The 24481-nt window shown below is 54.7% G+C and overlaps 1 protein-coding gene across 5 annotated transcripts in view; it reads left to right on the forward strand.

Annotated features, from left to right (window-relative positions):
* Cmpy (crimpy) overlaps nucleotides 1–24481 on the forward strand; it is a 103445-nt gene that overhangs the window by 75848 nt on the left and 3116 nt on the right. For all 5 annotated transcript variants that reach the window (XM_076802055.1, XM_076802054.1, XM_076802053.1 and 2 more), the window contains 4 exons: nucleotides 22218–22400; nucleotides 23247–23602; nucleotides 23807–24166; nucleotides 24244–24444. In XM_076802055.1, coding sequence (XP_076658170.1) covers nucleotides 22218–22400; nucleotides 23247–23602; nucleotides 23807–24166; nucleotides 24244–24444 — 1100 coding nt within the window. The remainder of the gene's footprint in view (nucleotides 1–22217; nucleotides 22401–23246; nucleotides 23603–23806; nucleotides 24167–24243; nucleotides 24445–24481) is intronic.

Here is a 24481-nt window from a genome sequence, read left to right on the forward strand (position 1 = left end):
CGATCGGCAGGAAAAACGTGCGAGCGGTTAGTGGACGGTTCTATCCGGGGATTATCGCGTCGTTCCGAAATCTCCGGAGACGCGTCGTCGTCGTCGTCGAGTTTAGCGAACGATAGGTGTACGCGTCGGCTCGGCTTTACGAGCTCCGCCCACTCGGGACGTCCGCGGGTATCCGGGATACGTAAAACCCGATCGGGCCCGCGGTAGCCCTCGAATAGTAAATTCGCGAAACGAAAACTGATATTAGAAACACGAGGAAACGTCGCGACTCGGCCACATAAAGCACCCGATCGAGGTATAGTTTTCCGACGCACATACTACGGAAGCTCGACGTTGCGTCGCGCCGTCGACAACTGCATTTCCGTGTACGTATCGTGCGAAAAGATTCACCGGAAGTCGGAAGGTCTGTCGAGGGTTTTGGCGCGGCGCCAGCGGACCCGGGCGCCCGCTTTGTTCTCGCGCGACTTCGGCCTTTTTACTTTTACTTTTTACTCTTACTTTTACTCGAGCTCCTGGTCCGTTTCCACCGAGATTTTATTCACGAAGAGACAGACGAGTCTCGCGAATGCGCCACGCCGATTTTACGTATTGCTGCTGTGTGTACAGGGCCGTGTGAAGTACGCCGAAATAACAGCGGGCCGGGATCAGACAATTCCAGGCAAAAGTAATGAGAACGCGATTCGATGCACAGGATCGTTTAAAACAGCGGTTACCCGTGCCCCGTGGCAAATAACTTGTATATGCCGTAGGATCGAGCTCGAATAATTATTTGCGGTTCGCCGGATGGAAATATGTACACGGGCGGGCCGCGCGAAACACCGCCCGATTACCATCGCGCCCGATGAAAATGTTTTCTCGAAACGTTTGCGAAACGCGAAAAGGGTTGTTAACGGTAGCGCTCGCGGCGCGAGCTATGCTCGTTTACGATTATCGTTGCGCGAACGGGCTGAAATTTGTTGTCGCGGTCGGGAAGCGTCTGATGAAAAAATCCACCGTTTTTATCGATTTTCTAAAGAGCGGGAGCTTGGACGAAACATACACAGCGACGCTCTATTTCGATTGTCGCTGGCTCTGGGGTAATCTCTTGCTTATTCGATAAGCAAAGCGGTCTAAGAACCGAAGCGGTAGCACGCGACCGACTGGGCAAGAAGAGCCGTGCTTTGCCGTGTCGTGTCGGGTTGTGTCGGGTTGTGTCGGGTTGTGTCGGGTCGTGCGCCACCCCGTATCCTGATACGGAACCATTATCGGCCATTACATAGGGCCGCTGTCTCGCCTTGCCGAGTAGCGGGGTTAGAGATTCGCTTTTATCGCGTCGATAGCCATCTTCTGGTATCGGGAAAAGGGAAACTAGTCGACCTTGATCGCCGCTGCCATCGCGGCGACTTCGAGTTACGGACTCGACGTGGCCTCCTTTCGCGACGTTAAACGAAAAGACCCGCTAAAATGGATACCCGTGTTTCTGGCTCGTTTCGTGGCTCGTTTCGTGGCTGACCCGCCGGCCAGTTCCACCGTTCTTGCTCCTCGCTTCGACGCAACCGACAAACTGTTCCGGGGCGAGCTTTCCAGGAATTCGATTCTGTCCCGCCGTTCCTCGCAGACCGTGAAAAACGACGCGAGTCTTGCAACGAATGGGACTAGTCGAAATAATTGCAACCGGTCTCTGATAAAGAGGGGAAACAACGTAGATATTGGCCGGCGATTCGGTAGACTCTTAACGAGATTTCAATCCGAATCGGAGGAATCGGGGTTGATCCGTCGACCGGGTCGCACGGAACCGGGTGTCCTCGCGCGACTAGTAGCCGTCGCGTCGGTCGCGCGCGAAACGCTTCGATCTCCTCACGGGCGATAGCTACTGCGCGGCGCGCCGACGATGGAGCTGTCCGAGGACGACGCTTAACCGTCGCGTAAATTATCGGTTATCGATCTTCTCGGCAAATTACCCAGCAAAGCCGGCCACGGACCGAGTTTGCGTCCACGTCCACGGGTCGGAGCAAGAGTACGAGCAAGAGCAAAACCAAGAGAAACGGAGGCGGAGAGACCGAGGCTGAGCTAACGGAGGGAAGTCTCAAGGACGGTCGATCCGCTTCTTCGAAACTCCGCCACCGTTCCGAGATAAATTACCCTCGAAGATTCCCGACCGGATCTATTAGAATTCACCTCCCGGCAAAAACCCTGCGAGGGCAGCTGCGCTTTCCCCCGCGCTGGACTGTTTTGCTGCCTGAATCTTCCAGACAACCCCGACGAGCTCCAACATCGTCGACGCCGAAGTCGCAACGTAACGTTTGTAGGCCCTAGGCTACCCGGTAGAGGAGCACAAACTACAAAGTGCAAAGTGCTTTTACAGTCGCCCGGTCCGGGATCGGTTCGCGCAAACTTCTTATCGTCTCCCGGATTTTACTGTTTTTTCTCCACAATTTGTTCGTGGACATCGTGCGAGTCGTTACGTTGCCGTCGCGCTAAGAGTCCGTCGAGCGTCGACGAGAGAACGCAAGTTTTTCGAGCGAAAACGATTTCGTCGGTTTATCGGCGCTCCTTGGCGATCCTTTGCCCGGGAATTCATAGGACCGTGTAATATGGCTGCCGGCGCGGTCTACCGCTTGCAGAACGAATTTCTCGGCAGCCGGACCGCGCGAGCCTCCACCATCCTCGGCTCCGCGAAATTCGAGTCGAGCTTGCGTTAACGTAACGAGTTCCCCGGAAAGATATCATCAAAATTGCACCTCTTTCGAGAGGAAGTTACGAGCGGAATCGCTCGCGTTCCTCGTAATTGCGGGAGCAACGGACGGTCGGAGGAGAACATTAAGACTTCCGAGGTAACTCCATTTTTAATCGTTCTCGGCTCGAACTTTCCCCCTTCCGCTCCGGCCGGAAACCCCGTCTCCGGACTCCACGTTCCAGGGACGCGATAACCTTTACAGTTGTGGACGATGTAACGCGCCCGACCGGCTCGAAACCGATTCTTCGTCGAGTCTCGCACCGGTAATCGGACCGGCGTAACGCGGACGCGGGATTTATCGTGGTACAGTCGACGAACAGTTTCTCCGTTAAAGAGGTTTCCCAAAAGGTGGTTGGCGGGCCGCCAACGTCGACCTGGTCATCCCAACGAATGCGACGAACGCCTAGAACGCGGCCAACCAGCGGCACAGTGACCTCGGTCACGGTCGCGCGTGTCCCCCCCCCCCCATCCCCTCGATTCCCGATTTCCGATTTCCAGTTCGCGCTTCTTCGCCTCCGCGCGAACCGTAACGATTAGAAACGGATAATTTACGGTAACGTTCCGAGGAAGGGAGAATTCGATCGAGATCGGATCGGTTCTCACGGAATTGCCGCTGACGATCGAGTTTTCGAGCGGCCCGGCCCTCCTCGCTCCTGTTCGTTTCCGTACGCCGCTGGTCGCTCGCAATGCAGGCTCAGCGAAATAGCTTTTGTATGTATGTACACGTATATCGGCGAGTATTCCGCGGTCTTTTCCCCTCCCCATCGATCGTCGTAAAATTGCTCGGTCGTCCGATGGCCCGATGCGACGCGACTGCACGCGGAATCGTTCGAAATTTTGGCAACCATCGATCTCGATGGAAAAGCGACGCGCGCTTCCGATACGACCTGCTTTCTCGTGGAAAATCCTGGGCCGATATCTTCGTCCCGGTCGATTTCCGGTACAAATCGCGACCAGGTCTCGCGAGAACGCGTTCAGACCTCTCCGAGGCTCCGGAAAGCTTCGGATCGCCGCGCGGAAAACTGCTTGCGAGCCTCGAAAATTCGCAAGGTCGACTCGGTCTCGACAGGACCGACAAGATAGATCGGCTCGACTCGTTGCCGATTCGGTTGGACGAGGGTTCGCGAAAAGCTTCGATACCCTCGGACGACGAGCTCTTTAATTTATATGCAAAGCGGCCCATCGAGCATATTGTTGTTTTAATTGATCGAGTCGATGCAGCGGCATCGAATCGTCGGACACTGGCGCGACGGTTCGATTATTCGCGTTCCGGCTGGCAATTCCGGGGCCGGGTCGCCAAGATTTATCCTCGTCACTGTCCCCGAGCCTCCACGCCTCTCGGTTTCGACTGTCGCATGTCGGTTTCGCTCGACTCGGCTATTTTTCCGATCGGTTCGTCCACGCTACGAATCGAAACGAGCTGTCGCATGGGCGCGGGCGAGGAGTCGACGCGAGCGAAACGGGTAAAAGCGGGGTCGGCTCGATTCAGAGTTTAATATCGCGCGCAACGACGCGGCTTTTCGCTCCAGCGAAGCATTCTAATTTATGGTAATTGCAATCGCCAAAGGCGTTACTCGTAGGCGAACCTTGCGCTGTTTGTTTTCGTTTGGCTGCTACCGCGAACCTGAAGCCGCGCCGCGCCATGCCACGCCACTCTGCACCGCCCGATCATTTCCTGTTTTCCGCGTGGATATTGTATCGCGCGCGATACGCGACTCGCGGTTTCTTTCGTGCGTTTTAAACGGCTCTTACCGTGGACAATGTGGACGTAGAGTACGCGATCTAGACGGTTTTACGATCTCGGGGCAGGAACGTTCGCGCTTAAGCGTTAAAGCCCGATGCCCTGGGAGATGCTCCAGGGCACCCAGGGGGCCAACGCTTCAGGGCAAACGACGCTCAAGGAAGAAGGGACTCTCGACCTCGCGCGGACGTGATTTCGTTGCTCTCGACTCGAACGAAGAGAAGCTTCCACGGTTTCCATCCGACGATAAGAATACTGCGAACAAACGTTTACTTTTGGTTCGAATTTCCTCGAACTGTCTCGAACGGTGAGCAAGAGTTACGCGAGACGGACCATGGTAACGCTCTGTCTAGTCGCGCACCCCTGTGCACGCGCGCAGCTACTCGAAAACGTTTCAAACGGCGAAATAAAAGTCCGATACAGTTTTATGGAGTTTCGGGTTCGTTCCCGAGCGAGGAAACTGTTACCGCGCAAGATAAAATTCCTCGTAACTTTACTTTCTCGGCACCGGTACACGGGCAGAAGGAGATTTACATAAACATCCGCAGTATAGTTATAACGGGCGGACGAGCCGAGTCGTGTCCGGGAATTCTCGCCACGAAATGGGTCGTCCGAGGAACTGGCACGCGTTTCAAACACTTGAGGCCGCGTCTACGTGTACGATGGTCGATGGGAAAATGCAAAGGGATCCCCGGGAGCGTCTCATTTTTGCTCTGGAGGGATGCATTCGACAACCGGCGACGCGACGCCGAGCGAAGCGACCCGGTAAAGTCCAATATAAGCGGTACGTGCGCGCGGTCCGTCGACGTCGATTTCTTCCAAGTTGTTCAAAGTTTCGACCAGCAGCCAGTGGTAGTCGGCTTCCTCCTTTCTAAAGACTTTCCGACGTTCGTCTCGCGGCTCCAATTAATCGTCGAGAGGCCTCTCGAAGCGCGAACATTTCCAATTGTTTCGCCTAAACGGGTTATCCTCCGCGTAGACCCAAACCCGGAACGGTTTCACCTCGGAAACCGAAACGATTCGATCGGAAAATCGACGCGCAAACGAAATCTCGGGGGAGGGGGTAGTTGAAATCATAATACCGTAAAAGTCTGAGCTCGAGCGGATTCGAACGGCGTCGAGTGGCTTTTGAGCGAACAAACCTGACAAGGATGCGCGCGACAAACGAGATACATCTCGCGAAACGCGTCGGGACTCCGTCAACAAGCGGAAGAAAAGCTAATGCCGAAATCACGAACAGCATTAGAAGCGGGATCCCTAGGAACCGAGTTGCGTTCGGCGACAGTCACCGAGGGCCTCTTTTTCCCCGCGATGGAATCTCGAGAATAGTCGCAATAAGTTACAAGGCTTCCGGCATACGACGCAACATGATTTCCCCGGTGGCGTACGGTTCTTCCTCGTTCCGTTCGCAGTCGCTCCGGTTAATCGGCTCGACGATACGCCGAGACTCGATTGCATCGTTTCTCTTCTACTCTCGGCTCGCGCGATGAAGCAGCTTACACCTTGTACTTGTATTTCTACCAGCACTGGTACTTGCGCTCGTACTTGTACGCGGCAAGAGGCAAGTTGGGATTAGCGTGTATTTCTTATATGTGGAAATACCGCCGCCATTCTGAAACTCGTCGATTCTTAGAGGCGCCCTCGGAGCTCGTAACGTCGTTGCGCGAGCTCCGGCCATTTTTCTTCTTCTAGCCGCGCCGCGCCGACTAGTTTCTTACAGTCTTATCTTTTCCGACATCTATCCGACGATTCCCCGAGCTACTGAATTTTTAAGAAGAATTTTGGCGACTTTCTCGACGAACGGTATTTTCGTTCCAACGTCGAAAGAAGACTGTAACATTCCGGAAGAAGGTCTCGCGTTGTTTCTGTTCATCGATCGTGGCCGACGACACATGCGAAGTCCCCGAAATTTGGAACCCTGTCCCGGAATCGTCCTGTACGGTTCATCGTCCCGAAAGGAGAACGTCCGTCGTTCCTATCCTCGGAATTCTCGGTGTGTGTGTGTGTGCAGGACCGACGCGACGCTCGGTTCGACGCGAAACGAGCTGGATAGATCTGTCTGTCTACCGGTCGCTATAGTTTTGCCTTCGGATGAGGGCGAAGCGAGCAAGGAGAACGAGCCGCAGAAGGAGGAGCTGGAGACGGAAGAGCGTTAACGCGATCGATGCGAGTCGGCGATTCCCGCGGGAGGAGCTCCCTTTTGTTTCGATCCCGTTCCTCTTCGAAACCGATCTTCGGTCACGCCGTATCTTTTCTCCATCGAAATCGTAGCCCTTCCCCGGGAACGAGGCGAGACGAAACGATCGATCGTATCTCGCGACGCGACGCGACGGAACGCGTCGAAACGAGGCGAGGTCTTGGCAATTTCGCGATCGCACTGCGAAGACGGAACGAGAAAAACCAACAAGCTCCTTCAATCTACTAAATTAAGCCGAATATCGATCGGAGCAGGCTCTTGTTTGTTCGTCGCCCTACGAGATTGAACCGTGGGTCCGTCCGGACCCGTGCGAGACGCTGTCTTTTCCCGTAGAAAAGCGATCCTAACCTTCCTCGTGTTCTATTCTCTTTGTCCGCGTCGTTCTTGGCGTCTCGAACATACTTCGTTTATTATTTCTCTGTTGCGTCGAAGAGCCGAACAAACAACCATTGTTAACAATACTTAGCCGCGACTGTGACAGACGAGCGTCGACCTTCGAAAGGTTAACAAATAACGCGTAGAGAAGGACGTCGCGAAGCGAAGCCGCAACCATTATTCGTCCTCAGACGTTCCGCTCTTCGAAAGCTTCTTACGCCCTTTGTAGTCGGTCTCGCGCGACTGCACTCGACTCGGCTCGGCGCGACTCGAAGCGACGCGAAAAACCGTCTTGCCGATGGTACGCTTCGCGGAACCCCGAAGAAAGCCAGCCGCCCCTCTTTCGGCACCGATCATCGATCGGGGACGAGTTCGACGTCTCGACGATTCAACCGTTTCCAACTCGGCAACATTCCAATGGCGATTTATTAATTTACAACAGTTCGCAGCGTCGCGACGCGTCGCGGTTGTCCTTGTAGATCCTGAGAACGGGAAGAACGGTCCATTGGAGACGCAACGCGAGACGCGAGATACGACGGATTCACGCTCGGCGGAATTGGAGACGAGTTTGGCACGTCTTAGCCCGAGGATCGTAGCAAATTCATCAGATAGAAAGACGAAGAGGACGACGGGTCACGCTCGCAGCGTTTGCGAGTACAATACGTTTTCTCGTTTCTGCCATCTTTCCCGAGGCCCGATCCCGTGACCGCTAGAAATGTTGTCGCGCGTTGCACATACGTATCCGTTGACGCTGCAGGCAGAGCTGTCGTCGTCTCTTTCTCCGTAGCCGACCGAGACAATTTGTATCGGTTCGGTGCATCGTGCAAGCTCTTCGTCGTCGCGGATTCGTCGGGAATAAGACGCGTCGGCGGAACGTTGTAACGGGATCCTCGTCATCTCGGGAATGCCCTTTGTGTTTCGCGTTACGCGGTATCCACCGTAGTCCTCGACATCCTACGATCGTTGTCCCCGTTTACCGTAATAGGGCGAAGTCGTCTACCGCGATGCTGTTTGTCCGTGATCCTTTTTCCATCGGAATAATAAAGGGGGGAGACCGTCGCGTCCGCGTCCGCGTCGATCGTCGAGATTACGTCGGCGAAGATTAAATCCTGCAAGAGGGGAAGCTGAGGAGAGGAGGAAGGGTCTCGGCCGATATTGGTCGAGCCGAGACGATAAGCTTTGGACGTTGCCAGTCGGCCGGCCCTTCCACTAATGGAAAATGTCAAGTAATCCGATAACCGTTGCTGCTCGCCTACTCGGGAAACGCGTGCCTAGTTGAAATCCGCATCGAGTAGCCCGGGAAACGCCGAACGCTCGACTAAAGCCGGAAATTACATTAACGCGCGCGTAATCGGCTGGCTGGCAAAAATGTCGCGCCTCGGCCCAAAACTTTGAGAATATTTTCGTGCATCTTTCCGGGTTTCCCCACGAACACCCGTAAACGCGACAAACGTTGTAGCACCGATTTCCGCGAGTAAATCAAGAGACGCGAGAACGTTCCAGCGTTCGGGTGTTCTCTTACCGGGGACGACGATTTTCCGGCACACCTAAACGCTCCTCCGAGAGCCATTCGTTCCCGAGAAAACCACCGCTATCGTTTACACTTCCACGGATGTCGTTGCTTCGACGGCTAAACGATTCCGTGGGATCGGACTTTGAAAGCGCGTGCTGCAAAGAGGAAGGAGATTAAATAGAACGGATCACCCTGAATCGCCTCGAATCATCCTGGATCACCGTCGCCGAAGCGGCGGTGATCGATGAATATTCGCGTATCGTGAATTCATCGCGCTTCGTTTCGAGAAAAAATTTGCTCCGCGGTTTCCTCGGCGGCTGTTGTTCCACGTTGTTGATTCTCTCGAAACACCGCTGCCAGAAGCCAGAAACGTTTGTGTAATAGCTGAGCTAGCTCTCCGCCCTTCCGGCTTTGGTTCTCGCACGGAACACGCGGAGCACGCCAGAGGATGCACATTAGGAAGGATTTCTAGGAGACGAGGAAAGATAAGGGAGAGACCGAGCGGCGCGCGGCGCGGCGGTGGGTGCGGAGATAGCAAACATGGCGTGCATTATGCACGCGAGCAGGTATTTCCGCGCGAGCGACTGCTTCCACGAACGCCGCGCAAAGGGAAACCTGAAAGAATATAGAAAATGAAAATTGCGTGCCGAGGAGAACGCGCGTACTTTCCGATAGATTTCCTAAGTGGGAGGAAAAAGTGTTCGAGCGACGTAACTTTGTTGCGAGGAATTTTTTCTTGCTCGTCCAACAGAGACGTAGGTAAATAGAATTTCGCAGCCGGGAGAGTAGCATCCAGCATCGGGAAAGATTCTACATCTAATTTCGGCCGGAACGGATGCGAGTTATTCGATTTAATACCGTCTCGGCGCGGCAAAACGCGGGGAATCTTGAAGACCCTTCGCCATCCATTCGTCTCGGAAACGAGCGAAGACTAGCAGCGATTCGAATTTTCTATGGGAATTCGTCACGGTTCTCGAGTAATTTCGGGGAATTTCGAGAAATTTCGGCACGGGACGGATCAATTTCGTGAAATTCCGCCCGGAGGAGTTTGGCCAAGTCGGTACTAATTTGGTAAGCTCGGGGACATCGGCGAGAGACCGGGGGGCCGCCCCCTGTCGCCCGCCGTAACTCTGCCGCGCGTAATATCCCACTTAATCGAAGTTCATCGGCACCTCCGCGAGCCACTAGACTCGGGGCTTAATATCGCGACAAATTGCTTCTGGGTTGATTTACCAACGAAACCGATCCAGGAGCATAGTCTAGAAAACTGTAATTCTTTGAGATTTCCAAGCGTAGCATCACCAACCTGCCCTATGTAGAAAACAAGATCAGAAAGGGTTAATCGACAGCCAACTAGGAATCGAGTCTTCCCAACGATAAGATGTACGTGCTAGCGAGGGCAAAAACGACATCTTCTCGATTTTTTAACGTTCCAGCCTAATGAAAACTAGGAGAGCAGGAGAGCTGCAGTTAATTCCGTGGTTGACGGAGTCTCGTGGAACCTCTCGTCGCTGCTCGACGCCGCTCGACGCCGCTCGACGCCGCTCGACGCGACGAAATTTTATTAGAACCCTCGCGTCGGCTGCCACGGCAAACTTGTTCCCTTTAATTCACTTTGGCAACACGTTCTCCTCCGCCGCTTTGGACGCGTACAAATTTGCCGGCGCGCGTGCAATTATGTAAAACCCGCGCGGCAAGCGTCTGGAGATTACGTGGGTACACCGAAATTGGACCGCCTCTGCTGTTCCTTGCCGGCGGAATCGGTGATCGCCCGATGCTGGATGGTTCGAGAACATCGATTGTCTAGAGCGTCGGTATTCAGAACCCCAACCGACCGTTTTAAAAGCCGAGTGGTACCGTTTCGGTTTACGGGCGACCATTCCGAGGCGGGTGAAATTAGGCGACGAGGCTGGTCGGTTAAGCGGAGAGTTACGCGCGTGGCACGCGTGCTCGTTACACGTTAAACGTTAAACGTTAAACGGCGAACGGTTAAGCGGCGTGTTTCAGAGGTCTGGCTTCTGGCAGGTTGCGCGGTGGCCTGGTTCGATAACCGTCGACAAGAGTAATCTCGTCGATCGCGCGAGTTCGTCCGATTCGAAGAAGGAACTTCGGGAGCAGCCGGATTCGGGACGGAAGACGGAAGACGGAAGACGGAAGACGAGAGACGAGGAGAGTTTGCTCGCTTCCGGCCGGGAACGGGTGACTTCTGGCGTGCTCCGATTGATAACGGGAACAACGTCTAATAAAGTTCTCTCCATTAGCGCGAGGAGGTCGACGCGCGACTACGCTCTCTCTGGTCGCTAACGTTTCGAAGCCTCGATTACCGAGCCGCATCTCGCTCGTAAATCACGCTCGTAGCTGGCACGTGTGCCACCGCTAATCGAGTAATTAACATTCCGAGCCTCGTTTCGTTTCTACGTGGTGCATTGTGTCGCCTCGCGTCGCTTCGTGTCATGTCCCGTGCCGCGATCCGCCAGCGACTGATCGTTCTCCACGGATCAACAGGGGTTCTTCTCGCACGAGAACGTGTCGGAACAAGATGTAGTCAAGATGTAGTCAAAGTAGAACGCGCGAACTATGAAGGAAGCGACGCGAGTCCGCTTTCCTTTGAAGCGCAGCCATTTTTTTGAACGAACTTGCCACTCTTCCGATCCGCGAGGAAAACTTGGAAACGCGAGCTTCCGTCGAAGAAACTCGAGGAGGCGTCGCACGCGCGCGCGCGGGCGACCCTTTCATCCTAAATAAAGGAGAAATAGGGTTACCTATTGTGGACTTTTGCCACCTGTTACAACGGCGCGGGGTGGAGAATTGGAGGTCGAAGAAGATTGGACGAGCGAAGGGTGAAAGGAGGCGGTCTTGCGATTCGTCGCGTCGCATAACTCTTATTCTACGGGGGGGCGCGACGCAACGTTCCAATAATCCTTCTTTAACGACTCGCAGCGAGCCGCAGCACCCTTATCGATTCGTTCGTTACGCGCGAAGGGTTGTTAGCCGGTAGTTTCTCTCGCGTCGTTGTCGACGGAGGCTCCGCTAGCGATAAAGGAGGAGAGAAAGGGAGAGAGAGAGAGAAAATTGCGCGTACACCATCGACTTTCCGCTTTGTTTCCCGGTTCGTTGGGAACTGGTCTTGTTCAGCGTTGCCACGGAGGGAAAAAGGGCAACGAAAATTCCCCTCGCCAATCGCCTCGCGCTTTGTTTTCTTCCAATTTATGCGGCCCGCTCGCGGTTCCGTTAATTATTGGCCGGTCCGAGTTCAAATAATACCGTTCCGACGTAACTCTTCGGTATTTATAATGCGTTTCTGATAAAACATGGCCGCCATTCAACGTACCCTTCCGATAAATTCGGATCGTTATCGGGCCGAACGAATCGCGTTTCCCACCCCGCCCCGGGCCGCCTCGGAACCGCTCGGAACCGCTCGAACGATCATAGTTTTCGACGCGTAGGAAACCGAGATTTCCACGAGTTTCGAGCGTTCCGAGAAAGTAAATTATTTCGATCCCCGCGATGCCGAACAACGTGCCGCGACGCGATATCGCGTCGTGCTCTCTTTCGGCAATTACGGTAATGGTTTTGGTAATTAAATCGGTTCCGGTAACACTGCTGCCCTCGCCCCGCGCCGCGTGCCGTGCCGTCCTTCCGCCCGCTCGATATTACCCGCTTCGGTATCTTGCTTCGTTTTTTCCGACCGGAAATCGATATCGAAGCGAGGCGACGTTTCTTCGTGTTCTAACGATACACCTGTTCGTTGGCATATCAAATATTATCATCGCGGTCTCGTTCAAACGAATCTGCGCCACATCCCGATCATTTTCATCCGTTTCTCGACCATACAATTTCCCGAAAGCCTACGCGGCGAATCGTTTCAGTATTTTCTTTTTACACCGTCGACTTTCTGTAGCTTTTTCGTCGGTTTACGTTTCCCGCGTACGAAAAGGTTATCGTTAAATAAATTGCTATTGTTATTTAAAACGAGCTCACCTGGGAAATCCGTAAGGGTGATTCGTTGATCTCGGCACGGCTCGTGACGAGCGTAGAATAACCAAGATCCACGGGCTCTCGTTAATGCCATTGTTCCGGGAAGCAAAGCTCGCGTCAGCCATCTCGTTTTTTTCCGGCCGCTGTCCCCTCCGTTTCGCTCTGGCTCCAGCACCGAATCCAATGTTCCTTTATCCCCGCGCTTTCTTCTCGGCGAAACGAGCCTGGACCGCCCCTCGATTCTTATTTCTTTCGCGGAGCCGAGGAGAACCTGTCCGGTGTCGACTCTCTCGAAAAAATGTCACCGCTTTCGCTCGGCCGATCGCTCGGCACATGGTCCCGAACAATGCCTCGAATCGTTTCGAATCCCGAGGTTCTCCGACGCTATTCTCGGGATGCTTATCCCGATCCTTACAAAACCAGTGTTACACGGGCTAATCCCCGATCAAATTTCCCCGGTTCCCGAATATCATCGTCTCGGGCCCGATATCGTAACGGCAAGGATCCGGTAAATGGTTCGGACGGGGGTCGATACATGGTACATAACTATCTATACGCTTCGTTGTCTTGTTTGGTCGTTTCGCCGTAAAACTTAATTTAGGCCTTCGATATTTTCGCGTTGCTCCCAGCTAAGAATACCCTAACCCTACTCGAAAACGTTGGGAATATTTCGCGACCGCTTCCGTTTTCGAAATTTCGTCTCCCTCCGGAAAAAGGAAAAGCAGGACACCGCCTCCGAGAGTTTTCCTCACGACCACGGAAACTTTTTCTCGGTGCCCGGTCTCTGGTTTCCGGTGCCCGATCTACGGTTCACGGTTCACGGTTCACGGTTCGCAGTCGTTGCCACTGGAAACTCTGTCACGGCTGCCGACTAATTCCGCGACATTTCCCGCGGCCCGTTAACCAGCTAATTGCGCGCCTTCTGTTTGCGTCCCCCCGTTCTCCTTCTCGTTCGCGTTCGCGTCCTCGTCCGCAGCCTCGTCAACCTCCACCGGCATAGCCGCGAGCTTTTCTCCCCTCCTTCCTCCTCTTCCGCATAGATCGAGTCTCGAGGTACGCGAAACACCGAAATATCTTTATTAAAATCAAAGACAAAAGAAAATGTTCATCAACGGGCTCGACCCGTCCTCTTCGTATTCCGATGAAACCGCCCGGATCCCTGGATGAACTAAAACCGAGGGGAATTTTTCTTTTTTAGAAGTAAAAACTCGAGTTTGACGGATGAGACCACCCTACTAGGCCGTATTACAGATAAAAACAGAATGCGCAGCAGAATTTTAGTAAGATTGCGAAAGCATGAAAGCGGAATCGGATATCGCGGCATCTGTTTCCGGGCTGAAAAAATCGATCTCTAGAGGTCGGAGAACGCAAAATTAGTCTTCCTCGGGTACCGTCGAGCTTCCAGTCGAAACGCGTCGAATCGCACCGAATCTCCCGATCGGATCTACCCTGGGTCGCTTCTCCGCTAGGAACGGGATCGATCGAGCGACGCCAATTTCCCGGAAGCCAGGAGGACGATTCGAGCGGTTGTTTTGTTCGGCCGCCGCTCCGCGCCGTATCGCGCCGTATCGCGTCGATTACATTCGGTTTCTCGACGAAGAAAAATTGCCGCGAATTTCGGCTCCGGCGGTCGTAAAACGTTTTACTGTCGAAGAGTAGCTCTCGGCACGCGACGGGACCCTCGTTACAAGAGAAAGGAAAAATCCGATGCTAGGCCGGTTCTACGGATACCATATTTTACGAACTTGGCAAATTTTCGCTTCGCGTGTGTTCTAGCTGGTAGCCGTTTTCGAGAGACACGGAGAAATTGAAACGTAAAATCGCGTATGCACGCGCGAACGTAATCCACGAGTGATAACCGCCACCGAGGAGGATTATACCGGGGGAGCGTTCGATTCTAAAAAAAAAAAAAAAACGCGGCGCTGCGGCTGAACGAAAAAAAGAAAAGAAAGATTCGCAAACGCGGTAACGCGATCAACTTGGTCGGTTGCGTCGACCTTTATCTCGGCAGCGATGGGATCGCGGATTCGATGCGAAAGCCGATGCAATTACCGTGGCAACTCGTCTTTGAACAGTCGAGCCGTTCGCGTCTTCGTGCGACGTTATCCGTACATCCTGATCGATCGATCCTGGTTGACCGACCGAGAGAAGTCGACGAGATCGCGAAATTGAAATGTTTCGCGTTCGACAAGATTGGCGCGCGACGAAGCTCGGCAAAGCCGCGTCTTTTCCGCGGAGGTCTCCGGCGAGTTCCAGAGGATGCGATCGTTCCCGGAAGCGTTTCGAACGGTCGACGCCGATCGGTTTCCTCGAACCCGACCTATCGCGTCGCGCTACCGTCGAACAGAGGCGATCGGACGTGATCAAAGCGAAAAGGTAAGGGATACGGAGAGGGAGAGGGAGGAACGGGGTGAGTTGACCGACGCGGAGGGAGGGAGGGAAGGGCGGAGGGAACGCAGCTCGAAAGCGACGAATGAATCGAAAACGAAGAGAAAACCTAATAATGGAGTTCTCCCTTTCCGTGGCCACGATGGCGGCAATAATGGGCTCCTCGGTGTACGTCGGTGATCCGAGGTCGGGGAAAATTGGATTCGAAATCGAATTTACTCGATTTTATTTGCCGGGAGACGATGAAAATCTAAATTTACCGGAGGGAAGTAGTTCTCGAAGAGACGAGTGGCTCGACGAGTGTTCGATATCGAGTCGCGTGGCGTCCCATCGAGAGTCTGCGACTTGGTGGGCCCCACGGATCGGTTTCCGTGAGAATCAACCGAATTACCGGTGTACCGGAGCGTCGAACGGCAACAGCTACGTGTACAGCTGCAACATCCACAGCTACAGCTATAGCTGCCGGTACAGCTGCAGCTACGCCCACGCGTCAAGAAACGTAATCTCGACCAGCGACTGCTGCTGGCCCCCGAGAAGGGAAGACTGCACCCGTAGATACGGGACGCTGAATGCACGAAATTCCGTGCACCTCCTCGCTTCGCTCCGCTCTGCCCCGCTCTGCCCCGCTCTGCCCAGTCCTCTCGATCCGACGCAATACTCGACATCAACGAAATCCACGAACGTTGCGAACCGGCATCGAGAACCAGATTCGAGAAACCAGCTGCGTCGACCTCCTCGAAAAACCGGCTGCCTCGAGTTCCGCTAATGGGTTTCTCGATATTCGTACCGGCCGGTGCGGCTACCGACGTCGGCGACATCCTCGGCATCTCTCGCCGCAACACCTCCATCCGATTTTACTCTCGGAGAGCCGAGCCGACGCTGGAATCGATTCTGTTCGCATAAACGCAACCTGCGCGAAGAAAGCTGTCCCAGGTCCGGGGGTCGGGGGTCGAGGGTCAAATCTGGACGAAAAGTCCAGGGCACCTTTGACCGTTGGTCATAGGGTCTCTCGATGGACTCCGGAAAGTCCGTTACAGCCTGGATTCTGTCAGTGGACCGTCCGAGGTTGGCACGGCCAGCAACTAGACATCTGTCGCCTCGAAACTCCGACGTTGCGCGTTTCACGGGGAAATGCGTCGCGGAACCGCCACCGATTCACGAAGGCTGTCGCGCGTCGCATCCTGCCTCGTACTAAATCGTCCCTATGCACGGTGCTGCGCGATGCAGGATGCACGGGTTCGAAACCAGTGCGCGACCGTCTCGGCCACAGCGTCCCAAACTCTCTCTCTCTCTCTCTCTCTCTCGACACGCCTCGGGAAGTTAGGTTACGCGTCGTTCCGAAAATTGTTCTTTCTTCCCTCGAACAGCCAGGAATTCCGAGCGCGCGTTCCACTTTCTCGTTGTTGTCGCCTGGTCTCTGCCGGCACGGCACGGCGGTCGCCATTCTTCTTCCTCGAGCGTAACGGAATTGTGAATAGCCGATGGTGTGGCTGGTTTTTCCCGCGCGAGAACAGAATTTGTTGTAAAAACTCTCGGCAGCGTTCCCAGGTCGCATCCTTTGCTTTTCGCTGGCAGAAACCGAACCGAAAAGAGAAGCTAGTCTCTCTCGGAGATGGCTTTGTCGATTCTTCCCGATTTTCCAAACATATCGAGCCGAGTCGAGTCGAGTCGAGTCTCGGGTAGAGTAGAATCGAGTCATGCTCGGATAGGATTTAGTCTGGACGATAAAGCGACGCGACACGGCTTTAATCCAGTGTCCTCGTGGGAGTATCGGGAGGAACGAGAGATCCGTCTGAAAGGAGACTGGTCCGTGTACAAGGGGTAAGCCGTACGGATGCGGACGAGGATGGGGTTGGGGGTGCGGATGCGGATGCGAGGAGAGACGCGAGGCGACGCGCGACGGTTTGGTATCGCGAAAGACATAAAGGCAACCTGACGCTTTCCATTATAGCGATGTCTACGGGCGTAGCTATCAGCGGTAACGGGCCAGCTGACGCGGCAATGCAAACACACAGCCTTTCCGTGTAACGCACAGCCTCACCGCTCTGTCCGGTCCCCTCTCTGCCCCTTTGCCGCTCTGCCGCTCCGCCGCGCTGTTATATCGGCCTCGCACCACCTATGCACGAGAGCACAGTGCACCCTACGCGCACCCCGCCTACGAGCCCGACTCCTATACCGAACACCATACGTCTCCGCGAGATCCGCATTTGCATTTTACAACTAACCGCAGCTTCTGCCGCGCCGCGCCGCGCCGGTCAGCTACGGAACCCGGTGCTCGCGGGTTCCAAAAAGCTTTTAAATTCAATCCCCGGACTAACTCTGGTTCAAAGGATTCTTCTCGGCCGGTTTTATCCGTTACGCGCGCTGGATCGAGGAGCGTATCTCGACATCGATGAAAGATGGTCGCTGATAAACAGTGACTTTGCGTTTCCAACGAGTTCGAGCTGGTTTCCGTCGCGGCATGATTTGCAATAACGACGGGCTTTTGCGCGAGACCGAACAAACCGTTGCGTCGGATAAAAAGATTATAAACGGGGCGCCCTCGCGAAACCGTAGAATCAACGATGGTTCGCTGCGGAGGCAAAGCGTAATTCGTCGGACGCTCTTCGGCGCGATCTAATCAAAAGCTTTCGGGAGAAATGAAATCCGGTTGCCGCTTTCCGCCGAACGCGGAGAGGATTCGGCTTGGCGCGGCGCAGAGAGCCGCGGTGCGCGGCGTTGGGTCGGTAGGGACGTGTACGTGCATTCGCGGAACAAGCTTTTTTAATCAAAACTTCGTTTCGTTTAACTCTTTTGATGCCGGCTGAAAGATCTCATCAAACGCGCGAAATAAATCTACACGGTTTTCGAAGGGGAGAATGGGGGCGGAATGGAATCGCTGCTGGAAAGTTTGAAGCGTTGATTTCGCGCGGACCCGGCACCGTACCGGGACGCGACACCGACTCCGCCTCGAGAGCTTCGGGATCGAAGCCGAAATTCGAGAAACACACACAGCGGCTCTCTCGACTCGACGTTTCTTTTCTTTCACGAACGTGTTAATATTATTTTGTTCGACGGCGCGGACCGGGAATGCGCGTCCAGGTTTTTCGATGCGAGCCGGATGCGAACCGCCGTTATTGTTCCGCGTCGTTGTTCGACGCGGTTTCGTGCGTTCGCGACCGACTCGGCTCTCTCAGGCATCGGGTCGGCCATCGCGGCTGGTTGGCCGGTTGCTCTGCTGGTCGGCTGGTCGGCTCTGGCCATCCGCTCGTCCAATTTCAATCAGACTAATGATTTCACCGGGACGGATCGGTGCCGCGGGCGCAGTTTTTCGTCCGGTAGAGTTTGTCGGCCGCTTTTCACCCGCTTTTAGCCGCATTACGAATTCCATCGTTCGCGTTCCCGCATTCGGCTGATGAAAGGCGTTCGTTTCGAATCGTCGCTGCCAAAAATACCGCCGAACCCACCTCGCAGCCGCGAACGGGAAACAACGATCCTCGAGCGTAATCTTGTCGGGGAATATGTGAAACTTGTTTCGACGCGACCTTTTCGTGCGATAGAGTTTTCGGTGAAGCGCCGCCGCACTGGTTTCATCCGCGTGTTTTGCGGTCGCATTGGAAAGGCGCGAAGAAAAACATGGGATAGAAGGGAGCAGGGAAACGGAACTGGGGAACAGAGGAACAGGGGAACAGGAGAACAGGGGAATAGAGGAACAGAGCGGGAGCGGAGGTTGTGTCACGGATAGTCGGCGTGGAAGCTCGCGAGTTCGCCGACAACGGCGGACAAGGACAATGCGGAGCACCGAGGGGCGAGACCAGCCAGCCAGCCGGTCGGTCGGATGCTGCCAACGGAATAGACAAAAGACAGGAAAGAATTAATGGCGGGCTGACTCTTTCGCACCGTTCCAGGCTCTCGCGGTGTATCCACCCGGGCCGAGCCCTTCTCCGCTCTCGCGTCTCTTTTTCTGCCGTCGACCGTCCTCCTCTTTCGTTTCGCATCCTTTCAATGTATTACTGTAAATGAGTTACCGAGCTGACGGTAGCCTTAGCACTCGGGTAAAAACGGGCAAAGCGGGTGACGGGAAGCGGGAAGCGGGAAGCGGGAAGCGGGAAGCGGAGAGGGAAACGAAACGTCGGATGGAAAGGGGGTCGCGAAACGTCGTTGCCGGAGAAATTAAGTGCCCCCTGCCGCTCCGCGTCGTTCCTCTCCTTCCGAAACGACTCGTTTCTCTTTCTCTCGGTCGATGATTCATTTCGAGAAGAATACCGAAGGCGTCTCTCTCTTTTTCTTTTTCTTTTTCTTTTTCTTTTTCTTTCTCTCTTTCTCTTTCTCTCCCTCGTTCGTTCACCGTGAGATATCGCCGGCGAATTTTCGATCGCGGATACGGGCCACGAGCCACGGGAAAGGATACGCGCGGAATTAAATAATTTCGTTCCGACGGCCGGCAGCTGGCAATTTTCCGGCCGGTGATTTAAGCGGCCAGATAAAACTGATTTATTAAGAGCGGCGTCCGGATCGTGGTACCCGCCATCCGGAAGAGGAACGTCGCGCGGAGCGTCGATGCGTGCCTACCGAACGAGGCTAATTTGCTCGAAATGCGATCGAGGAAGAAACACGGTGTCCCGGAAACGATAACGGAGCTCCAGCTTTTCCCGTGTCTCTTCTTTTGTACGTCGCTGCCGCGTTAACAACGTCTCGTCTTGTCTCGTCTCGTCTCGTCTCGTCGCGCCGTGACGCGATGTTAACGAGGACAAGTCGCTGTTTCTTCCCCGAACGAAAACTGTGCAAATTTCCTCCGAGTCCTACGAATCGCGCGTATTTTTCTCTCCAACGATATTTTATCGAGAAAGGGGAAGTCCTCGGTTTTCTTTGAACGCATTTCTTTGCGCTACGAGAAAGCTTGGTCGATCGACGTTTCCGTGTACCGTGTGTGTTCTGGATCGAACCTCGAGCGAGGAATTAAAAGAGGCGCTAACGATCTTCGAACTCGACGATTACACGTAGCCGGAGCATTCGGTGGAAATAGGTTCTCTCCGGGTTTGCATTCTGCGAGGCGAAACCGACGGACCGTGATTCGGGAGAGCCCTGTCCTATTTTCCCATGCGGGAAGATCGGGGTCGGTTGGATCCGATCCTCCAAGGGGTAACGGCTCGTTTGATATCGGCTCTGGACGATCCAAAACGCTGGAAAACGTTGCAGTCGCACACGGCACTGTCTAGCGTGACTCGTTCGGGGGTTCGGATCTCGTGCGGGTCGGCTGTTACCCCTTTGCCGTTGTGGCTGAACCGCAACCGCAACACAGCGTCGGACCACCGACTGCTCGAGCGATCCGGTTGCTTGTCGCTCGACGGGAAAAGTCTCGAAACCGCGACGAGATTCGATTGTTCCGAAATTATGTCTGAATTGTAACCGGACAAAGGGACGGAGCCCCGGTCAACTTTTCGTTCGAAGCGAGAGATATGGCGTCGCGCGTCGTGCGTCTGGGATCCTCGAATCTCGATCTGGTTTCTTCGGAGCGTAACGTCCGTTCCTTGAAAGCATCGTTTGACCGAAAGGTTAATCGAATTACGAGGATACTCGACTATCGGCAAAGGGATCGATGGACGATTCTGGTGTACGCGTTCGTGACCGGAAGCGTGTACGTCTCCGGTATCGCCAGAGGATCGAGCGGTGGATTACAGACTTTCCAAGGTCCTCGTTCTCGTTCTTGTTCTGGTTGCCCGGCGAACTAAACCGTTTCAAGGATCGCACAGAGGATCGTACGAAAACAGAGGAACATCGAAAGCTCTTTCGTTAGAGCGCGAACTAATTGACGCGAGTATCGTCGTTGTTCAGCCTCGCCCCAATTAGTTTGCTCTATCGTCGATTCTACGATGGCCGACCTGTTAGGTAATTTATTTTCCTAGCCACCAGCGAGCCTCGATAACGTCTAATATTCTCCGGACCTCTGGCCCCTGCTCGGAGCCGGCTCGATCGTTCTCTTTGTCGGACGTTCAGCTGTCCGCGATGGCCACGGCTGTTTGCTTTTACGTCACCGGTATCGTGCTTACGGTGGTTTACGGCTGTCGTTGCAAAGACACGAGTAACGCGGTTAATCCGCGCTCTCGGTAAGCCGTGGTTCGATGAGTCCGTAATTTGGTGGTAGCTAGGGTTTGGCTACCGGCGCGCGGCGCTGTGCGGTGCGGTGCGGTGCGGTGCGGAATAGTGCAGCGAACGAAAGGCAACCGGTGCGGCGGCCATTAGCTTTGACGCGATGCGATCGTCCAGGGACGCGAAGATTAGCGGCGGCAGCCACGCCGGAAACCCGGCAAAGACGGAGAGCCTAGCTACCTCTATCAGAGAACAGCTCGACCGTAGCCTAAGTTGCCCTGTGAACAGCGTTAACCTTGTCGGCCGCCACGGAGCTACGCGAATCTGCTTCCCGCGACGCAGCAGATTCGTTCGGGAATCCCTTGCTCTTTCGAGCTTCGCTCGAAATTGTTTTCGTACGCGCGGATGGGAGGCAAGGGTTGGAAGAAGCGCATCCTCTCGAACGAGCGTCCTCCTCCGCTGCGCTGGGAATCGAACGACGCGGCTCGGCGCGGCGCTGCGGTTCCACGGGAAATTGTATCGAGTCTCCTCCTGGACAGCGGGTAACCCTTGCATACCGAATGAACGCATTGTTAGCGCCGATAAGATACGTATCGTGCCTTCGTTCCGAATCCCTTGGCTCGGATCGATCCAAATTACCGTAGACGTTGCTCGACGATCCTCTCTCGTCTCTCTCCCTCTCTCTCTTCTATCTCCGTGAAAATACGCTTTCGGAAAAGCATCGCGCCCTCCCGAGAGACTGCTCCTCTAACTCGGGGTCCGAGTTGGAACGCCGCGTTGGCTCTCGTATCGGTTATTTAGCAACGGCCGCTCGACTTTCAGCTTTCCAAAACGAACAACCGAGTCGTGTGCTGCGGGTTCCTCATTTTTCAGCCGGTCCCGCGCGCGCCTTCGGACGTTCCCGAATGTCCCGTCCGCTCGGGTGAACGCGCGAACGCTCTGCACGCGTGCAATTTTTCAAGCCGCCCGCGTCCTTGGGGAACGATATTTCATCGACCCGAAACGACGGTACAAGCTGGCTCGTGTGCGCGCGAGATTACTTTAAACGAATCGATCGCTCGGGAAAAACAGTTCGATGCCGATGCCATCGACGTCGGTGTCCCTGCGAAGAAACAAATATGTACCTTCTTATCGTTTTAATGAACCGCCCCTTTGCGAACGCTCCGATCAAGAACGATTTCGCGGCCAACCAGAGACACGTGGATCTTTGATTGAATTTTCCGGTGGATTCTGTTCGCAGGAGAGGACGTCCGCGGCGCCGAGTGTCCAGAGGACAGCATCCCAGACGAGAACGGCAATTGCAAATGCTTGCCAGACTGTCCGACGACGATATGCGCACCGAGCGAACATCCGATCCAAGTGAAGCCTGCGGATCCTCGAACGCCTGGAAACTGTTGTGCCCGATACGACTGCGTTCCTTCGGGTAAGAGTCGCGTTTGTCCAGTTACTTCCGACCCACGAGTATCCGGCTCCGATTATCGTCAACGATAAAGCTTCCGGTTGATCTTCGCCGGTGGTCGAGAAAAAAGCTTTTAAGTTTCCAAGTCGACGCGGCGCTGCACGGCACGGCACGGCACGGCACGGCACGGCGCAAACTTTCGATTTACCTGTTGAATTTTAACGAGCCCATTCTTATCCCGTGGACGCGTTCACGAGAGGGTTGCGCGCGCGCGCTATGCTGCTCGAAATCCGATAGCGTCCGTTTTGAAATTTAATAACGGTCGCTCGGCCACCTGGGGAACAATTAGAAGCGGCGTCGATCGGAACGGTTGTTAAGCGAGCGACATCCTACCTATCTCCACGTCGTAATCCCTCGACGTCGACCGTAATCTACACGGAAACCAAACCCTTCGGGGGGTTGGGAGAGAGAGAGAGGGAGCGTGTATCGCGTACATATTTATTTGACGTGAAATCGACACACGGGTCGCGCGTGTCATCGAGAAATAGGACTCGGTTTATCGGTTCGTCGATTTCTCGATTCGTGTTCCGTCCGAAACGAAATCTAGAGCTCGACCGAACCCGCGGTTAAGTCTGAAACGGACGTAGGGGGCTAAAAGCGATACGCGATACACGATACGCGACATACTCGATTTATTTGTTCGCCCAGTTTCGCCGCTGTTACGGATTTCAGATTTCGCCCTGTGTACAGAGTAAGTATATACGTGTCTAAAGTCTACGGAACGGTCCGGATAAATTCAACGGCGCGAAAAGTAGATTTTAATTAGGTGGAGCTGGATTCCCGATTCGAGGAGAAAATGTTCTGTTGCAGAATCGGCGGGGTGGGCAAAGCCGACGCAGGCAGCGGAGAAATCGACGAGATACTGTATCTACGATCAACAGGCGAAGAAGCCCGGCCAACGATGGCAGCAATCCGACTGCGTGAGCTGCGTTTGCGAGGAGGACGAGCAGGTCACCTGTCAGGAGACGATGTGCAAATCCTGCGAAAACGCGATCGCCCCGGAGCCGGGCGAATGCTGTCCCCACTGCCCGATCCCGACGAACGGCTCCCACGTCGAACCTAAATCCCCTTGCCAGGCGTCGATGGAGGGTTGCTCGATCAACTGCGAACACGGATACGAGACGGACGAAAACAATTGTCCGGTCTGCAGCTGCGTCTCCGACAAGGTACGAAACCGCTTCGATCGCTCGAACGGAATTGCTCGAACCGTAGTTTCCTGACGCGACAGCCGCCGCCGCGCCGAGGGAAACACGGGGACGTTTAAATTTCGGCTAGCAGTTCGATTATCGGTTGTTTCGTTATTCGATTCGACCCGACCCGACCCGACCCGACCCGACGATTACAACCCACGGTCGCGCTTTCGTTTTCAGGAGAACGACGAGGACGCGTCCACCGAGCGATCGACCACCGACCTCGAACCGTGTCTGCCCGTTCCGTTCTGCGAACCGAACTGCGAACTCACGAGGGACGAGGAAGGTTGTCCGGTTTGCACGTGCGGACCTTCTCAGACTTTCGACGAGCCCGCGAACGACACGGTGGTGATCGACGAAACCGGCAAGAAAATTTGCCCGGAAGTCAAGTGCGACCTTCACTGCGAGCGAGGATTGCTCATGGACGAGAACGACTGCACGTTCTGCAAGTGCAGGGCTCCGGATTCCGACTGTCCTCCGTTGGTTGGCTGCAGGAAACGATGCACCTACGGCTACAAGACGAACAGACACGGCTGTTCCGTGAGTACACCTCCTAGTTCACTGATTCGTTCGATTCGCGATTGTCGGTTTTACCGGTTTGCTTGCGTTCGATGCAGATATGTCGGTGCAAAGCTTCCTGCACCGATCGTCTGAACAACACGCATCCCGAAGGATCCACTTGGCACCCTAATTCCTGCACAGCGTGTACCTGTCAAACCGGAGGTCGGCTCAGCTGCAGGGAAACCATCTGCTCGGTCGCCTGCAGCGATCCGTCGCCACCGAAGCCGGGAACCTGCTGTCCGATCTGTCCGATCGCGGTAAGTAGCGTCTGCCTGCTTAGCCGTCTACTATGGT

Source organism: Halictus rubicundus, chromosome 16, assembly GCF_050948215.1.
Source record: "Halictus rubicundus isolate RS-2024b chromosome 16, iyHalRubi1_principal, whole genome shotgun sequence".
Taxonomy (NCBI): Eukaryota; Metazoa; Arthropoda; class Insecta; order Hymenoptera; family Halictidae; genus Halictus; species Halictus rubicundus.